Raw genomic sequence first — 20,057 nt, 5'->3', positions numbered from 1 at the left:
AAGACAGTGGTGAATGAAGATAAAAGGAGAGCAAATGAGAGTGGGTGAGATGCTATCAACAAATTCTGCTGAAAATAAGAAAAAGTTTTGGAGTGAGATTAATAAGTCGAGCAAGTCTAGAAAAATAGATCTGACAGTTAAAAATACGAGAGGAAAGCTGTTAGATGGAGACTTACAGGTATCAGGAAGATGGAGGGAATATTTTGAGGAACTGTTGAATGTTGATAAAGACAGGGAAGCTATAATTTCATGCACTGGACAGGGAAGTATAACATCCTGTAGGAGTGAGGACGAGCTAACTGTGAGTGTGGGGGAGGTGCACGAGGCAGTGGGTAAAATGAAAGGGGGTAAAGCAGCCAGGACTGATGGGATAAAAACAGAAACGTTAAAAGCAGGTGGGGATATAGTTTCGGAGTGACTGGTGCTTTTATTTAATAAATGTATGGAAGAGGGTAAGGTACCTAAGGGTTGGCAGACAGCATGCATAGTTCTTTTGTATAAAGGCAAAGGGGACAAAAGAGAGTAAAAATTATAGGGGAATAAGCCTGTTGATTACACCTAGTAAAGTGAATGGTAGAGTTATTATTGAAAAAAATTAAGAATAAGATGGAGAGCAGGATCGCAGATGAACAAGGAGGGTTTAGGAAGGGTAAGGGGTGTGTAGACCAAGTGTTTACAGTGAAACACACACATGAACAGTATTTAGATAAAAGTAAAGAGGTTTCTGTTGCATTTATAGATTTGGTAAAGGAATATGATAGGGTGTTAATAATAAAAAAAATTTTTGTTACTCTCATTACCTTGCTCATTTCTATATCAACTTTCAATTCCCATCTTTTACACACCCTCCCAAACTCGTCCACTACCTTTGCAATTTCTCTTCAGATTCTCCCAAAACATCTGTCAATGGAGAAGAGCAATTATGATAACTCTTCTTTCTTTCTTTCAACACACCGGCCGTATCCCACCGAGGCGGGGTGGCCCAAAAGAAAAAAACCTAAGTTTCTCCTTTCAAATTTAGTAATATATACAGGAGAAGGGGTTACTAGCCCCTTGCTCCCGGCATTTGAGTCGCCTCTTACAACACGCATGGCCTACGGAGGAAGAATTCTGTTCCACTTCCCCATGGAGATAAGAGGAAATAAACAAGAACAAGAACTAGAAAGAAAATAGAAGAAAACCCAGAGGGGTATGTATATATACGCTTGTACATGTATGTGTAGTGTGACCTGAATGTAAGTAGAAGTAGCAAGACGTACCTGAAATTTTGCATGTTCATGAGACAGAAAAATGGACACCAGCAATCCTACCATCATGTAAAACAATTGCAGGCTTTCGTTTTACACTCACTTGGCAGGACGGTAGTACCTCCCTGGGCGGTTGCTGCCTACCAACCTACTACCTAGGATGATAACTCTTATTTCCATAAATTCATCATCATTTAATCCCACACCTCTTCAAAACAACCTAGTATTCATTTCTTTTACATTCCAATCTATAAAAATATTAAACCCCATTGCTGACATCACACATCCTAAGGCCTGCTTTTAAAAACTGGAAATTAGCCCCTTCTCTCCTACAGACCCTATCCTGAGTCTCACTCTCCACAATTTTTTTTCTGCTTACAGTAAACTACAGGTTGGCCATCACTAATCCGGCATCATTGGGACCTGTAGGGTACTGGATTAGTGATTTTGCCGGATTACAGAGTGGTTAGCGATTTCATCCACTTTACACCCTCTTTTTGGCCCATTCGATTATTCCAGTCTACCAAACTTATAGCTATTTCACTAGTATTCCTTCTATTCTGTTAAATGAGTACAAGAAACCACCCATTCACCTATTTCAACTATCCAATAAAGTGGTCAGAAATTGATAATTTGACCAATTTCACACAATTTTCAAAAGATACCAATCTCAAAATAGGGTCCAGAATAAACAATGCAGACATTCCTAGAACTAAAATAACATTTTCTCTGTTCATTAGTCATGTCTCCAGGCCCCTCTTATACAGTGGATCCCCGCATAACGATCACCTCCGAATGCGACCAATTATGTAAGTGTATTTATGTAAGTGCGTTTGTACGTGTATGTTTGGGGGTCTGAAATGGACTAATCTACTTCACAATATTCCTTATGGGAACAAATTCGGTCAGTACTGGCACCTGAACATACTTCTGGAGTGAAAAAATATCGCTAACCGGAGGCCCACTGTATTATGCTTGCTTTCCATTTTGAATTTTCATTCACACAACAAACAGAAGATTTACTGTTATGCAGACTACTGCATTATTGCAATAATTGTATAAATAATGTCAACACATTTGTGACTGCGTATTGGACTGGCCCGTTGGATATGCATTGGACAGTGACTTCATTTGTTTACTCTTGAATATCAGCAACAATTGAACATTTCCGCTAATTTCAGCTCAATTTTAAGGTACTTTACGAAGTGAAACCAATCAAAATTATAACTATTTCTGTAATATATCTTCCATTCTATCAAATGAGACCAAAAAAAATGAGAATACAACCATACAAACCATTTGAAAGTACCCCCCAAAGTCGAGGTTTCCACCATAAACACGGTCACAGTTTTTTTCTCATTATGCACTGCGTGCTGCAGGATTTTTTTATATTGTGTACACTTACCACACAGACCTATTCTCTCATATGTAGGCCCAAATTTACCAGTCACAGCTTATCTGAGTGAGCTGAGCTCATAGTGACCAACAGTGGCTTCAAAGCCACCTTATCTTACATGGACAATGTACGGTGTATGTGCTTTACACAATGAGGAGCATTTTTTTTATTCATTGGAACCATGGCTAGGGCTAAAAGTGAGTAGGTTATAACAATAAATGTAGAAAAACAAATTGAAATGACTTATGCAGCAAGTTCCATCACCAAACAGTAGCGGCCGGTTGGTGTGGCAACCCCAAAAATCTTAGTTATGCTAGCCGAAATTAGTGCTGGATTACTGATCAAACTGGATTACTGATTGCCAGACTAGTGATCCCAACCTGTACTACCTATTCCAAACATTTGCAACACCTGCCACATTTCCCTTCCTATCCACCCTAATCCTATGTTTCTTTCTAAATCCATGAGTGTGGCAAGTAGCTGCTGACCGTTATCAAAATAATATCATTTGAATATTTCAATGGAAACATTTTGTTTACACATTCCCTGCTCTTCCTAAATCCTCCTTTTCTTCTTATTGTCTCTCCTTTTGAACTTCCTCACCACTCTTCTTTCCTCTCTGTCCATATATTCTGCCTACCAGTCATCATTTTTATATTCTACGAAAGTCTCATACACAACAAGTAACCATCTCAGACCACTAATTACCCAACAAAAGGCTGCAGTTAGAATGATAACAAATTCTCACTACAGGCAGCACACTCCACCAATATTCAATACACTCAACCTACTCACCATACAAAACATCCATACTTATTACTGCACCTATTACATACATAGAACACTCAACTCTGATATTAACCCTCCCCTCAAACATCTCCTTGCCAACCTCAACAGAACACATGACCATAACACAAGGCACAGATCACTCTTTGATATTCCTCGTGTCCATCTCACGCTATGCAAAAACTCAATGCACATAAAAGGCCCTAAAATCTGGAATTCATTACCTGTAAATATAAAAGAAACACTACCTGTTTATAAATTCAAGTCTCTTCTCAAAGATCACTTACTCACCCAAAACCAAATAAATACTGAATAACTGAACCTTATAAATTGTATATCTTAAATGTTTCTCACAATTATATCACATAAATGTTAAACCTAAAACCCAATCTAACTTTATTATTTTTTAAATTCACTACCTAACAGAATACTCCATTCTACTGAATTTACAACAATGCATGCAACCATATGACCTGTCTTTGTAATACTCACTTGTGCTTTATAGTAATCAGTTTACATTAATGTTTTTCACTGATTTCATCATTGCTTAGTTAATCTTAAGTTAATTTTAAGCCAGCCCGTAATGCTATGCATAGTATAAGTGGCTTTGGCATGCTGCTCTTATCTGTATTTTTTTTTGTACCTCTGTAAGTGTGCTCAAATTATAAATAAATAAATAAATAAATAAATAAAAATGTTTTCTCCTTCCCATCCTTTATGTTTTCATTCCACTAATCATTCCTCATCCCAACCACACCCACCCACTTATAACCACAAACTTCTGCTGCACATTAACACTGCATTCTTAAATCTACCCCACAGCTCTTTGACTGCACTGCCTTTATTATCTCTAGCCCATGCTCTCTCTACTAACAGTTACTTGTAACTCCCACTGTCTCCTTCAGGTCATTCACTGCCCTTTCTCAAAAAACACACACATCCATAAGTCTACCCATCATCTTTTCATTCAACAATTCATAGTCTATACACACAATACAGTGAAGTCAAGAGTAGGCTTTATCAAGTATAGTACACAGCACAATGCTAAAAACCAACTTTTGAGTGAAACAAACCAATAAAGACTTCACTGTCCTGCATGCCTGGTTATGGACCATGCCACAGGGCACAGATACCTCCACATAGGTTCAAATCTCATACAGTTATTTATCGTCCTTCTTATAATACAAATTATGCACTAGAAAATTTAGTTTATACAGCTAAACTAAAACATTTGTATACAGAAATTAATAAAATCATTAATAAGAAATCACTTACACTATTAGTAATAATCTTCCTCATATGACGTCCATCCAGATCTGCTGATGCAATGTAGTCTAACCTAGCATCTGCAAAGAATATACGCTCTGTCTGGAAGTCAATGGTGATGCCGTTGGGCCAACCAACAGTACCAGCACCAAACAAAATCTGGGGAATAACACATGTTGTCTTTGTTAAGTTTAGAGATGACAAAGTTCTACAAATAACTGCAACAAGTAGATAATGAATCAATTACTGAACACTTAGTTCCCAACTCTGAATATGAGGTATACAAACCATCCAAGCAAAAAAGACTGCAGGTGTAACCTAATTTTTTTTTTTTTTTTTCAACAAGTTGGTCGTCTCCCACCGAGGCAGGGTGACCCAAAAAAGAAAGAAAATCCCCAAAAAGAAAATACTTTCATCATCATTCAACACTTTCACCACACTCACACATTATCACTGCTTTTGCAGAGGTGCTAATGTCTACAAATAAATCAGAAGCAATGTGAAACATGCATTAAGATCCAAGAACCCCCCTGCCACAAGGAAAAATATTCAACCCTAAATTCTTGAAAATGCCAAAAGACTAATAACCATAGTGTATTATTCTAACAGACATGTGGATACTGAACAGTAAGCAATGGGCTAGTAACCCCCTCTCCTGTAGAAAATGCCAAAAAAAAGAGATGAAGAAAAACTTTATAAAACTGGGATGCTTGAATGTGTGTGGATGATAAGAAAGAAATGATTGATAATGTTATGAATGAAAGGAAGTTGGATGCCCTAGCTCAAGTGAAACAAAGCTGAAGGGGGTAGGCGAGTTTCAGTGGGGAGAAATAAATGTGATAAAGTCAGGAGTATATGAGAGAGTTAGAGCTAAGGAAGGGGTAGCAATAATGTTGAAGGATCAGTTAAGAAAGGAGAAGAGGGAATATAAGTGTATAAATTCAAGGATTATGTGGATTAAAATAAAGGTCGCATTCAAAAATTGAGTCTTAATAAATTTGTGTGCACCTGGAGAAGAGTGTAGTGTAGAGATTATTATTATTATAATCAAAAAGAAGCGCTAAGCCACAAGGACTATACAGCAATATGTAGTGTAGAGAACAGAGAGAGACTGCTGGGAGACGTTAAGAAAGTGTGTACGAACTTTTGAACCAAGTGACGAACTTTTGAACCAAGTGAGAGTGATTGTGGTAGGGGACCTAAATGCTAAAGTAGGAGAAACATTTAAAGAGGGTGTGATAGGCAAGTTTGGGGTGCCAGGTATAAATGATAATGGTGGGCCCTTTGACTGAACTTTGCATAGAAAGGGGTTTGGCTATAGGTAATAGGTAATAAATATTGTGGGGCACAATGACAGTAGTTTGTTGGACTATGTACTGGTAGATAAAAGACTGTTGGGTAGACTTCAAGATGTACATGTTTATAGAGGGGCCACAGATATAATCAGATCACTTTTCAGTTGTAGCCACAGTGAGAGTAAAAGATATAGTGCCTGCAAAAAAAAATCGATACATGTCCAATGCAAAAAAAATCTATACACGAGATTTTGGTGCATACATTTCACTCGCGTTTCTGCCATAGGAAAACATTGATGATGCAGTGTACTGGACCCCGTCTTGCTCTATTGTTCCCAACCATGCCATGCTTCAGTGCTCTGGCAGAGCTCGGCGAAGAAGAATGCCTGCTAGTTGTTCCTCTGTGCCCCTTTTTCATGAACTTTGTCACGCTCTATCTCTGCTCTAAGTAATCAGAATGGGTCGAACTAAACTTTCAATTGCAGAGAAGACCCATGCACTCACCCTGTTAGAGCAAGGCATGTCTGTGATATGCATACCTGCAGACCTGAAGGTGATGAGGATGGCAATGTACAACCTCAAGAAAGCAGCTGCCTCATTCTCACCTGGCTTTTTCTTGAGGTCTGCAGCTGTTATGGCAAGATCTAATAACACTTCCCTCTTCAGGATCTTGTCTGTGCGAAGAGATATCTTTTTGGGTGGTATGGTGCCAGGTGGAAGTGAGATAGCCGCTTTCTTGAGGTTATAAACTGCCATCCTCGTTATCTTCAGGTCTGTGGCTACGCATATCACAGACATGCCCTATTCTAATAGGATGAGTGCAATGGTCTTCTCTGCAATTGAAAGTTTAGTTCGATCCATTCTGATCACTTGGAGCAGAAATAGAGCGTGACAACGTTCATGAAAAAGGGGCACAGAGGAACAACTAGCAGGCCATTCTTCCTCGCCGAGCTCTGGCAGAGCACTGAAGCATGGCATGGTTGGGAACAGTGGAGCAAGACGGGCTCCAGTATACTATGTCATCACACTTTTCCTATGGAGAAATTTTCTCCAGGAGGGGGGTATTAGCCCCCTTCAGCCCTGAGGGGCCCAGCCCTCTCAGAAGGGGCAAGTATCTTGTTTACTGCTGCAGCAAGTAATTGATCCCAGATGCAGTACAAGTATGTGACGTGGTCAAGCGACCGCCGCTCCTTGCAAGAGTCCAGTGTTACAAAGTGTAGTTTAATAAGAGACAGTCCATCTCTTACCTTAGCAGGACAATTAAGGAAAATCCTGCTCCCACTTTATTACCATGGTAAAGATTGTGTACATTGTTGTCTATGCTTAAGACAGCAAGAATCAAGCATTCTGCTTTGCTTCATGGAGGAAGTTTGGCAAGGAAGCAAAAAGTACTAGGTCAACTTTTCCTTTATGTTCTAGGGGCATTGCAGCGGCGTAGGACGCTGTGAGGTCAGATTACTTTTCACCCTACTGGGAGTCACACTGATGCCAGGATAACCAACGAAGAACACTGATCCGTGCGTTAGTGTGAACAAAGTGTCTCACAAAACACAAACACTTACAGGGAAGTGTGATCAGCTTCTTTAGTGATAAGATTGTGAACAATAAAGACAAACCTTGTGGAACAGTGTACCAGTGTGCATATTCCTGGACTATGGAAGACGTGGACATCCAAGGACACTTCAGCTTCTATCAAGTCACCGATACCTGTCGAGGCTGTAAAGAACACCATAGCTCATGCTACAAGAGCAAGGTAGGTTACGGATTTCTTGTAGTACAGGGGACTGAGCAGTTCTTGTGTCGCAAGGAGTTTGTAATCAACCTATAGTCGGCAGTGAGGTGTGGACTTTTGAGTTCACATAAGTAAGCATCGTCAGCAATCAGTGACTGATATATGCTGACATAACACCCCCTAGGGGTAATTTATAATCATACCTAATATACTCTGTTACAGCCCATTGTGAAGTGGTCAAGACAGCTTCTCAAGACCTTGCCTGCAGGGGCGGCTGTGTGGGCGATAGCTGTCTTATCCAGCTAAGTACCCCCCCTATATTTAATCTTTAACCTTAGCTGGTAAACCATTTCTCAATATTTCCTATGATGGAAATGCAAGTGAAATGTATGCACCAAAATCTCGTGTATAGATTTTTTTTTGCGATGGACATGTACAGATTTTTTTTTTTGCGGGCAATGTAGATGGGATACAAGGAAAATGGAAGCAGCAAGTAAGAGAGAGGTAAAGGTTTAAAAGCTAAATGAGGAGGCAGTTAGGGTAAGACATAAATAACTATTAGAGGACAGATGGGCTAGTGAGAATATTGGCAATGGGGTTGAAGATGTATGGGGTAGGTTTAAAAATGTAGTGTTAGAGTACCTGAAAGGAAGTGTTAGTGTGTTCAGAAGAAGTTTGTGGTTTCAAGAAAGTGGGTGCAGGAGGGAAGAAGAGCAATTGGTGGAATGATGATGTATAGAGTAGTAAGAGAGAAAAAGTTAGCATTTGAGAGGCTTTTACAAAGCAGAAGTGATGCAAGAAGGGAGGAGTATATGGAGAGAAAAAGAGAGGTTAAGAGAGTGGTGAAGCAATGTAAAAAAAAGAGCAAATGAGAGAGTGGGTGAGATGTTATCAATAAATTTTGTAGAAAATAAGAAAGTTTTGAGTGAGATTAATAAATTGAGGAAACCTAGGGAACGAATGGATTTGATATTTAAAAATAGGATAGGAGAGTTTTTAAATGGAGAGTTAGAGGTATCAGGAAGATGAAGGAAATATTCTGAGGAACTGTTAAATGTTGATGAAGATAGGGAAGCTATGATTTCGTGTACAAGGCAAGGAGGAATAAAATCTTGTAGAAATGAGGAAGAGCCAGTTGTGAGTGTGGGGGAAGTTCATGAGGCAGTGGGTAGAATGATAGAATGGAACAAAATAGAGTGACTTCGAAAGTGTATAAATCCATAGTGGAGGGAAGGTGGGGTAGAGATCTGCCTAGGAGAGGTTGGAGGGAGGGGGTAAAGGAAGTTTTTTGTGCGAGACGCTTGGACTTCCAGCAAGCATGCGTGAATATGTTAGATAGGAGCAAATAGAGACAAACGGTTTCTAGGATTTGATGTGCTGTTAGCGTGTGAGCACGGTAATATTTATGAAGGGATTCAGGGAAACTGGCAAGCTGGACTTGAGTCCTGGAGATAGGAAGTACAATGCCTGCACTCTGAAGGAGGAGTGTTAATGTTGCAGTTTTATAATTGTAGTGTATACACGCCTCTTGCAAGACAGTGATGGAGTGAATGATGGTGAAAGGTTTTCTTTTTCAGGCCACCTTACCTTGGTAAGAAACAGCCGATGTGTTAATAAAAAAAATAAAATAATTTAATGCTTCTCCCATATAGTGTACTGTGTACAGTACAGCATTTGAAAGAGGAAACCTACAGTCACTGTTAAGTACCATATTTAAAAAATTCCCAAAGTTTTTCCAATAGCAATAAGTCATAATACTGAATCATTATCAAAGTCCAGGATGGACTGAAACATCATCTAAAGTTTCCTCTCCTTAAAGAGCAGATATGTGAATAGTTTTTCCACTGTTGTATACTAATATTTCCTTTTGGATTAAATGTAAAAAGTGTAAACAATGGGACTAAGCTGACATAAGTGCCAAACATTAAGCTTCCTACAAATTGCCTTAAAAAGCTCTTATTTTATTCCTATTTTTAAAATATTAAAAAAGAATAATCATAACTCTCTACTCACTGTTAAATTGGTTCCATCTAAGAAAGCTCTGGCCACTTTAGGTGAAGACTCTGACCAGTCTGTTATATAGAGATACCTGAAAAATTAATGCAGGTGTCATATCTACTCTGAAAACCAGAAGTGTTGCTGTTATAATAACTCTCTCTAAACTTAACACATTTCCAGTAATTAGCAATGTCATTATACTGTGCATGGCTGGCTGGTGCTATTTATAAGAAAAATAAGACATGATTCAGATTATACATAAGGTAATGTATCTTGCCCAGCAATATATAATACTGTAATGACAAAATGAACATGTCAGGAAGGATTCCAAGCTCTAATTTAAATAAACCAGTCATGTCATCATTTGATCAGCCAAGTTGTAATACCAGAAAATAATTTGCCCTACCAACATAACCATTAAAAACTGAACACTCTCCATCAAAATCTAATCACAGACTTCATCCTTGCACCTCAGCTCACTAAGTTAACGTTAGCAACTATTTGCAAGAAAATACACTTACAATCAAGACTGCCATGATGTGAGTCAGGATGCATTTTATTGCATTATTACATGAATTATTCTTTTTAAATAACTTAACCCTTCGAGGGTCCATCCCGTAGTTTTACAGCTTTGAAGCCAGGGTCCAAGCCGTAGTTCTATGCCATGAGCTCAGCTCACTCAGATAAGCTGTGAGTGGTAAATCTGGGTCTAGATATGAGAGAATGCATCGATGTGATAAGAGTGCACCATATAAAGCAAATCCTGCAGCACGCAGTGCACAAGAAAAAAACTGACTTCTATTAAAACAGCAACTTTGCGAAATATTTTTGTATGTTTTTTATTGTACTCACAGCTTCTTGGTCTCATCTGATAGAAGGGAAGAAATATTACAAAAAGAGAGATGATTCTGATTGGTTTTAGTGCTGAAAATGGCTCAAAACTGAGATCAAAGTAGCAGAAATGTTCAATGTTTGCCGATGTTCAAGAGTAAACAAATGATGTCATGTGTCCAATGCACGTCAGATGGTGGGTCTAATGTGCGTTCACGAATGCGGCAATATTATTTATACAATTTTTGTCAATTTCCCATCAAATTTCGTACATTTTGTTTTATTACTTTCAAAAAAAATTCTTTACTATTTCCTAATAAAAAATAACAAAAATTTTTTTGAAAACTCTTGGACCCTGTGGACAAGCTTCAGATCAGGGGCCTGGACCCTGAAAGGGTCAAACTTTTCTAAACACCATGTTTACATGTTACATATTAATACTGCTAGATGGGTAGTGTGACTTTTCAATATTTTACCAAATTTTCCAGGCTAACTCCAATGTTTAGCCCTTTCAGGGTTCGTGCCATAGATCTATTGCTTTACGCTGAGGGTCCAAACCGTAGATCTACGCCATGAGTTCAGCTCACTCTGATAAGCTGTAAGCGGTAAATTTGGACCTAGATATGAGAGAATACATCTATGTGGTATGTGTGTACCACATAAAACAAATCCTACAGCACACAGTGCATAATGAGAGAAAAAACTGAGACCATAATTTTCGATTCAAATAGCATCTTAGCAGTATTTTTTCTTATGTTTTTTATAGCGGTATTTGAGATTTCTTGGTCTCATTTGATAGAATGGAAGATATATTACAGAAATAGAGATGAATTTGATTGGTTTTACTACTGAAAATGGCTTGAAACTGAGCTCAAAGTAGCGGAAATGTTAAATTTTTGCCCATGTTCAAGAGTAAACAAATGACCTCACACGTCTAATACACGCGAGCTGGTAGGTCTAATATATGTTCACAAATGAGCTGATATTATTTATACAATTATTACAATATTGCATGACAGTATATCTAATATTTTTTGGTTTGAATAAAAATTCATTATGTGAATTAAAAATCAAAATGGAATTCATTTGTAAAGCCTGAAAACATAAATAATAACAGAGGAAATGTTAATTTAGTGCCAGGAATGCCTGCATTGCTTATTCTGGACCCTATTTTGAAATTGGAATATTTTGAACTTTGCACTAAATTGGCCAAATTATCAATTTCCAACCACTCTATTTTGTAGTTGAAACAGTTGAGCTGGCAATTTCTTGTGCTCAATCGGTAGAATAGAAGTAATACTAGTGAAATAGCTAAGAATCTGGTCGACTGGAATAACTTAATTGGCCTAAAATGGGAGTCAAAGTTGGCAAAATCACCGATGTGTACACATCGCTGACACACCAAAATTCACAAGAGCATAATTTCGTCAGTTTTCCATCAAATTTTGTACTTTTTGTTTTAGTACCTTCAGAAAAAGATTCTCTACCATTTCATAAGAAAAAATACCAAAATTATTTTTTAAAAATTCTTGGACACTGGTGCGCACTTTGAAATTTGGCCGCTGGGCCCTGAAAGGGTTAGGCGCCTGAGGTGGTGCAGAAGATGATGAGGAATAGGTTGATAGAGTGTATAAATCTAGGGTGGAAGGTAGAAAGGTTAGGGGTCATACCAGGAACAACTTGAGGGATAGGGTAAAAGAAGCCTGAGCATCCAACAGGCTTGTGCAAGCGTGTCAAAAGTGAAGGAGACAAGTGGTTTTTAATAGATGTGCTGTTGGAAGGATTCTGGTAAAAACATGTTGGACAGACTTGAGTTCAGAAGATGGGAAGGGAAGTGCCTGCACTCTTTAGGAGAGACAGGGATGTTACCATCATAGGATAATTTGATTATGAAGTCAGCGTACTTATGCTAAGATGGCAACTGAATGAAGGATGGTAGTTGTTTCTTCTTCTAAGTCACCTTGCCTTGACTTAAAAAAATATACAGTATACAGTGGAACCTCTGGTCACAAATGCTTCCGAACACGAACAAATCGGTTCACGACCAAAAAATTCGCCAAATTTTTGCATCTGGTCACGAACACATAATCGGGTGCCAAACAAACACAGCCACACCAATTTTCACATTCCGTGCCATTTTGCTGCACGTGCCAATTTTCCTCACTTCCCGTTGTTGGTGTACACCTCACCTTGTAGCCAGTCTTGGACAGATGTGCGTTCATTCACTGTGAATACCTTGTGTTGTATTTCAGGTGTTTTTGAGTTCATTTTGCAATTAACCATGGCCTCTAAGCAAGTGAAGAGTAGTAATGTGGGAAAAAAGAGGGTTTGAAGAAAATTTAAATAGGTGTGAAGAAGGAAATTATTGAAAAGTATGAGTATGGTGTGCGTGGTACTGATCTTGCTGCAGAGTTCAAGAAGCTGAAGTCTACAATCCCAACTATTCTGAAGCAGAGAGTGGCTATTAAAGCAGCTAATGTTGCTAAGGAAGTTAAGATGTTAACCAAGAAGAGGTCTCAAGTGCTGGAAGAAGCAGAGAAACTGTTGCTAGTGTGGTTGAACGAGAAGCAACTTGCAGGTGATAGTATAAGTGAAGTAATCATATGCGAGAAAGCCAGGAAGATACGCAGTGATTTGCGGCAGAATTACCCTTCTACGAGTGCAGGAAGTGATGCATTTAAAGCCAGTAGAGGATGGTTTAAAAAGTTTCGTAAGAGAAGTCTCATTCAAAGTGTGGTAAGGCATGGAGAGGCTGCTAGTTCTGATGCTGCTGCTGCGGAAGCGTTCACGAAAGATTTCGCTGAATTCATGAAGGCCGAAGGAAACATCCTGCAACAAATGTTTAACTGCGACGAGACCGGGTTGTTTTGGAAGAAGATGCTGAGGAGGACCAACATAACCCAGGAGGAGAAGGCTATGCTCGGCCACATGGCAATGAAGAACAGATTAACCCTTTTGCTGTGCACAAATGCAAGTGGCAAACTAAAAATTAAACCTCTAGTCATCTATCAATTTGAGAATCCTCGTGCGTTCAAGCAGCACAATGTGAACAAGGCCAGACTGCCCGTGATGTGGAGGGCGAATACGAAGGGTTGGGTCACGAGGAGCTCGTTTTTAGAATGGCTGCACGAGTTTTTTGTTCCCGCTGCTAGGAAATATCATGCCAACAATCTTCTACCTGAAAGGTGCCTTCTTCTGATGGATAATACACCGGCACACCCTCCAAGTTTGGTTGACCATGTGGACATTGTGTACGACTTCATTAAAGTCAAGTTCCTTTCCTCCCCAATGCAACTTCTTTTCTGCAGCCCATGAACCAGCAAGTGATCTCCAACTTCAAGAAGATATACATTAACCCTTTCAGGGTCACGAGGCCCCTCTCCTAAACTTGTTCCCAGGGACAAAAATTTTTCAGAAAAAAAAAAATTATTTTTCTTATGAAAAGATAGAGAATCTTTTCCCGATCATAATGACACCAAAAGTATGAAATTTGATGGAAAACTTATGGAATTATGCTCTCGTGAAGTTAGCGGTCGCCGAATTTGAGCCCTATTTTCGGCCAATTCCAGGGTAATAGTTGACAAAAATCATAACTATTTCGCTAGAACTCCATTTTTTCTATCGAATGAGTACAAGAAACTGCCCATTTACCGATTTCAACTATCCAATAAAGTGGTCAAAAACTAGCAATTTTGCCAATTTCACACAAATTTCAAAAGATGTCAACTTTCATATAGGATCCAGAATAAACAAGACAGACATTCCTGGCACTAAAATAATATTTCCTCTGTTCATTAGTCACATCCCTAGTCTCCTCTTTTATTTCTTTTGCTTTCTACTTTGAATTTTTATTCTCACAAAAAATAGAAGATTTACTGTTATGCAGACTACTGCATTAGTGTAGAAATGGTATAAATAATATCAGAACTTGTGAAAGAATATTAGACTCACCAGATGATGTGTATTGGAAGCGTGGCATGATTTACTTTTGAACTTTGGCAAAAATCGAACATTTCTGCTACTTTGAGCTCAATTTCATGGTACTTTTCATTGTGAAACCAATCAAAATCATCTCAATTTCTGTAATATGTCTTCCATTATATAAAATGAGACCAAGAAAACTAGAATACAACCATAAATACCATACAAAAATACAGTGCAAATTCACTGTTTTAAACCATAAACACGGTCCAAGTTTCTTTTTTCTCATTTACGCACTGTGTGCTGCAGGATTTTTTTTATACTGTGCACACAGACCACATAGACCCATTCTTCCATATATAGGCCTACCAGCTTTCTCTTGCTAGATTTGAAGGCGCTAGAATTTAGGCATATGTACTAGTACATCAATAACCCTTGTGCGTAAGCCGTACTAGTACGTCGGAAACCCTGAAAGGGTTAAGGGACTCTTCACCAGGTGTTTTAATGTGACCAAAGAAACATCTCTGATGCTGAAGGAGCTCTGGAAGAACCATTTCAACATTGTGCATCGCATAAGCATCATCGACAAAGCCTGGGAAGACGTCATGTACCAGACGTTGAATTCAGCGTGGAAGAAAGTTTGGCTTGAATGCATTCCTGACTGAGATCTCAAAGGATCTGAGACCTCTGTTGTGGAGTAGATCGTGTCCATGGGCAAGAGCATGGGTCTTGTAGTCGACAGTTACGACATCGACGAAATGGTCGAGGATCACAAGGAGGAACCGACAACGGATGAACTCGCTGAACTCCAGAATGAGCAGCATAAGGTGTTCACTGAGGAGCACTCATCGAAGGAAGAAGAAAGGGAGGAGATTAAAAGCAATGTGATAAAAGCCATAGAAAAATGGAATGAGTGCCAGGATTTCTTGAGAAGAACCACCCTGATAAAACTGTTACGAACAGTGTTAAACCTGATGAATGATAACACTGTCTTTCAGTTCTGTAACACTTTGATGCGAAGGAAAAGACAAGTTACATTAGATCAGTTTATGGTGAAGTTTGGTCCACCAGCTAAATGAGAGAAACACCTGAAAGAGAACATCCCTCGAATGCAGAGGCAGACTCTCCCTCTAAACAGTAACGTCCTCCTCACTTATCTTCCTCCTCACTTCCTTCACACCAGAAGTCAACTCATGCAAGGTAAGTTTTCTTGGTAATTTACGGTATGTTTTTTCCTCTGTTATTTAAAGTTTTTTTCTCCATTAAACTGTGCATTATTTTGTATAATTAAGGATTTTTCAAACTTCGATTATTTTTTGGGCTTAAAACTCTTAAAAAAAAATATTTACAACTAACTGTTTGTGGGGGGTCTAGAACAGACTTATGCAATGTTAGTTTTCTCTGTTGTTCAAGGTTCTCTCAGTGTTATTCAAGGTTTTTACATTTAGTTTACTATTACACTGTGCATTCTATGGCATAATTAACTATTTTTGTGCTTAAAAATCTTAAAAAACAATATTTACAAAGTTCATAGGGGTCTGGAATGGATTAAGTATATTTACACACAATCCAATGGGAAAATTAGGTTCGGGTCACAACCAAATCAGGTTGCGACCAATTTTGGAACGAATTATAGTCATGACCAGGGGTTCCTCTGTATATTATTTTAACAGGAGGTAGTAGGTTGGTAGACAGCAACCACCCAGGGAAGTACCACCGTCCTGCCAAGTGAGTGTAAACCGGAAACCTGTAATTGTTTTACATGATGGTGGGATTCCTGGTGTCTTTTTATTGTCTGGCTACTCCTACTTACACTTAGGTCACACTACATATACATGTACAAGCATTTATATACACACCCCTCTGGGTTTTCTTTCTAGTTCTTGTTTATTTCCTCTTACCTCCATGGGAAAGTGAAACAGAATTCTTCCTCAGTAAGCCATGCATGTTGTAAGAGGCGACTAAAATGCCGGGAGCGAGGGGCTAGTAACCTCTTCTCCTGTATATATTACTAAATGTATAAGGAGAAACTTTCGTTCTTCCTTTTGGGCCACCCCGCCTCGGTGGGATACAGCCGGTGTGTTGAAAGAAAGAAGATTGCTGGAGTCTCTTTTCTGTCTCATAAACACACGGGATAACAGGTATATCTTGCTACTTCTACTTACACTTAGGTCACACTACACATGAATGCACATGCATATATATCCTTACCCATCTGGGTTTTCTTCTATTTTCTTAATAGTTCTTGTTGTTTATTTCCTCTTATCTCCATTGGGAAGTGGAACGGAATTCTTCCTCTGCAAGTTATGCATGTCGTACGAGACTACTAAAATGCCAGGTCACCCTGCCTTGGTGGGTTACAGCAGGCTTGTGGAAAAGAAAAAATTATTTTAACATACCCGTCTCTTTCCACCAAGGCAGGACAACCCAAAAAAAATAGGAAACACATTCACCATCATTCATTCAATCACTGTCTTGCTAGAAGTGTGCTTGCATCACAAGTCAGATGACCCTCTAAATTGCAACATCCTTATCCTTCCTTCAGAGTGAAGGTACTGCCTGTACCACCTCTATAAATGCTACCTTGCTCACACACTAACAGCACGTCAAACATTAAAAACCACTTATCTCCACTTACTCTGATCTAACACCCTTACAGAACCCTGCTGGATACTAATGCCCCAAGCACTCAAAACTTCCTTTATTCTCTCATGAATAATACATAATTAATACACAACAGTTTTCAGGAATCCAGGTATAGTACATTTTTGCACAAGACTTTACTGTACAGTATATATAAAATATAGCTAGCATAGATAAATATATGATAAAATACAGGTGCAGGTTATAAAAAACTAGTCATTCAAACCCTCGAACTGGATGGAGAGCAATGCCACGTGGATTATCCAAAGCGCTGCTGTTGAGAAGGGTTCTCCTCATACGTCCGAAGTATGAAATGTCAGTACGAATAACCTCGAGTGTTTTTCTTTCTCCATCAACAAAGTAGAGATTCTTAGAGATCCAATCAAATGCAAGTCCTTCAACACTTCGAAGATTGGTATCAACCAAAGTTTCCACATTATGCTCTCCATCAAAACAGAGACGCTGTTTGGAAGAAAAAAGTTAAAGTGCTATAAATAAACTTTGGATTTACATTGTATATTTAACAGAATACAAAACTGCATAACAAAACTGCATTTATGGATTTAGAAAACGCATATGATTGAGTAGATAGGGGAGCAATGTGGCAGATGTTGCAAGTATATGGAATAGGTGGTAAGTTACTAAATGCTGTAAAGAGTTTTTATGAGGATAGTGAGGCTCAGGTTAGGGTGTGTAGAAGAGAGGGAGACTACTTCCCGGTAAAAGTAGGTCTTAGACAGGGAAGTGTAATGTCACCATGGTTGTTTAATATATTTATAGATGGGGGTTCTAAAAGAAGTAAATGCTAGGGTGTTACAGAGAGGGGTGGGATTAAATTATGGGGAATCAAATACAAAATGGGAATTGACACAGTTGCTTTTTGCTGATGATACTATGCTCATGGGAGATTCTAAAGAAAAATTGCAAAGGTTATTGGATGAGTTTGGGAGTGTGTGTAAAGGTAGAAAGTTGAAAGTGAACATAGATAAGAGTAAGGTGATGAGGGTATCAAATGATTTAGATAAAGAAAAATTGGATATCAAATTGTTGAGGAGTATGGAAGAAGTGAATGTTCTCAGATACTTGGGAGTTGACGTGTCGGCGGATGGATTTATGAAGGATGAGGTTAATCATAGAATTGATGAGGGAAAAAAAGGTGAGTGGTGCGTTGAGGTATATGTGGAGACAAAAAATGTTATCTATGGAGGTAAAGAAGGGAATGTATGAAAGTATAGTAGTACCAACACTCTTATATGGGTGTGAAGCTTGGGTTGTGAATGCAGCAGCGAGGAGGCGGTTGGAGGCAGTGGAGATGTCCTGTCTAAGGGCAATGTGTGGTGTAAATATTATGCAGAAAATTCGGAGTGTGGAAATTAGGAGAAGGTGTGGAGTTAATAAAAGTATTAGTCAGAGGGCTGAAGAGGGGTTGTTGAGGTGGTTTGGTCATTTAGAGAGAATGGATGAAAGTAGAATGACATGGTAAGTGTATAAATCTGTAGGGGAAGGAAGGCAGAGTAGGGGTCGTCCTCGAAAAGGTTTGAGGGAGTGGGTAAAGGAGGTTTTGTGGGTGAGGGACTTGGACTTCCAGCAAGCGTGTGTGAGCGTGTTAGATATGAGTGAATGGAGACAAATGGTATTTGGGACCTGATGATCTGTTGGAGTGTGAGCAGGGTAATATTTAGTGAAGGGATTCAGGGAAACCGGTTATTTTTATATAGCCGGACTTGAGTCCTGGAAATGGGAAGTACAATGCCTGCACTCTAAAGGAGGGGTTTGGGATATTAGTAGTTTGGAGGGATATGTTGTGTATCTTTATAGGTATATGCTTCTAAGCTGTTGTGTTCTGAGCACCTATGCAAAAACAGTGATTATGTGTGAGTGAGGTGAAAGTGTTGAATGATGATTTAAGTATTTTCTTTTTGGGGATTTTCTTTCTTTTTTGGGTCACCCTGCCTCAGTGAGAGATGGCCGACTTGTTAAAAAAAAAAAAAATGCATAAGCCAGTTTGTTTATTATGAACAAATTCTTTCGTCTTACATCGTTTTCAATAATTCCTGTAAGATCTGTTAGTTTAATATGACAGTTTATGGATTACCAAATACAGTGCATCAGTGATGAATAAACAAAAAACACTACACTGAAAAACTGCAATATTATATAATGTAAATTTTCCAAATCACACACAAAATTTGTATATATTGACTAAGAATTTTTTTCAATTTGCCTGCCATACAACTAGATGGGTGTTCACTTACAGCAATCTACAGTTACCCACATTTACTCACAATTTAAGCCTACTGGGCTAGTGTTTAGAGTCATGTTTACTAAATATTTCCACTCTTAATGTTTTACCAATCTTTTATCAAATGATGCTTAAATTAGAATTCCTGTACCAAAGCAGTTGGAAGAGAATATTCAGTGTGCATTTACAGATTTAAAAGCATCCACTACTAGTGTACATTACCATACATTTCACTACAATCACACATTCCCATGCCTTCTACAGAGATGTGTCAACTCAGGCTGCAATTCCATAATTGTTGTACATGCTAGTGACTGATAGAATTAAAAAAAAAAAAAAAAAAAAAAAAAAAAAGAATGCCCAAATGAGAAAGATGTGATAGTGAGAGAACCTGACTGCAGATAATTCTCAAGAGACTATTACACCAGTGGACTGTTGACATCTATCTTACGTATTCAAATTTAGGCAATTCCTTATATTTTAAAATAGTCTAGGTTCTTACCATAGACACTTAATCCACTCTTTTCACTATTAAAAAGCATCTGCAGAGTAAAACCCAAGATAAAAAAACTACACTTAATTTTTTTTTTTTAACATGCTGGCTGTCTCCCACCGAGGTAAGGTAACACGAAAAAGAAACACTTTCACCATCATTCACACTATCACTGTCTTTCCAGAGGCATGCAGATACAACAGTTTA

General features: G+C 38.6%; 1 protein-coding gene across 1 annotated transcript in view; it reads right to left on the bottom strand.

Moving 5' to 3' along the window:
- The window catches only part of LOC128695906 (sortilin-related receptor), a gene marked incomplete at its 5' end in the record, with an annotated part of 164,529 nt that overhangs the window by 130,330 nt on the left and 14,142 nt on the right, over nucleotides 1-20,057 (bottom strand). The window contains 3 exon segments of the mRNA XM_070084886.1: nucleotides 4,705-4,854; nucleotides 9,736-9,811; nucleotides 17,342-17,577. Of these exon segments, the coding sequence (XP_069940987.1) occupies nucleotides 4,705-4,854; nucleotides 9,736-9,811; nucleotides 17,342-17,577 (462 nt within the window).

The sequence above is a fragment of the Cherax quadricarinatus genome, chromosome 14, assembly GCF_038502225.1.
Source record: "Cherax quadricarinatus isolate ZL_2023a chromosome 14, ASM3850222v1, whole genome shotgun sequence".
NCBI classification, from domain to species: Eukaryota; Metazoa; Arthropoda; class Malacostraca; order Decapoda; family Parastacidae; genus Cherax; species Cherax quadricarinatus.
The sequence above is the reverse complement of the archived record's forward strand: the minus strand, read 5'-3'. Positions and strand labels throughout refer to the sequence as shown.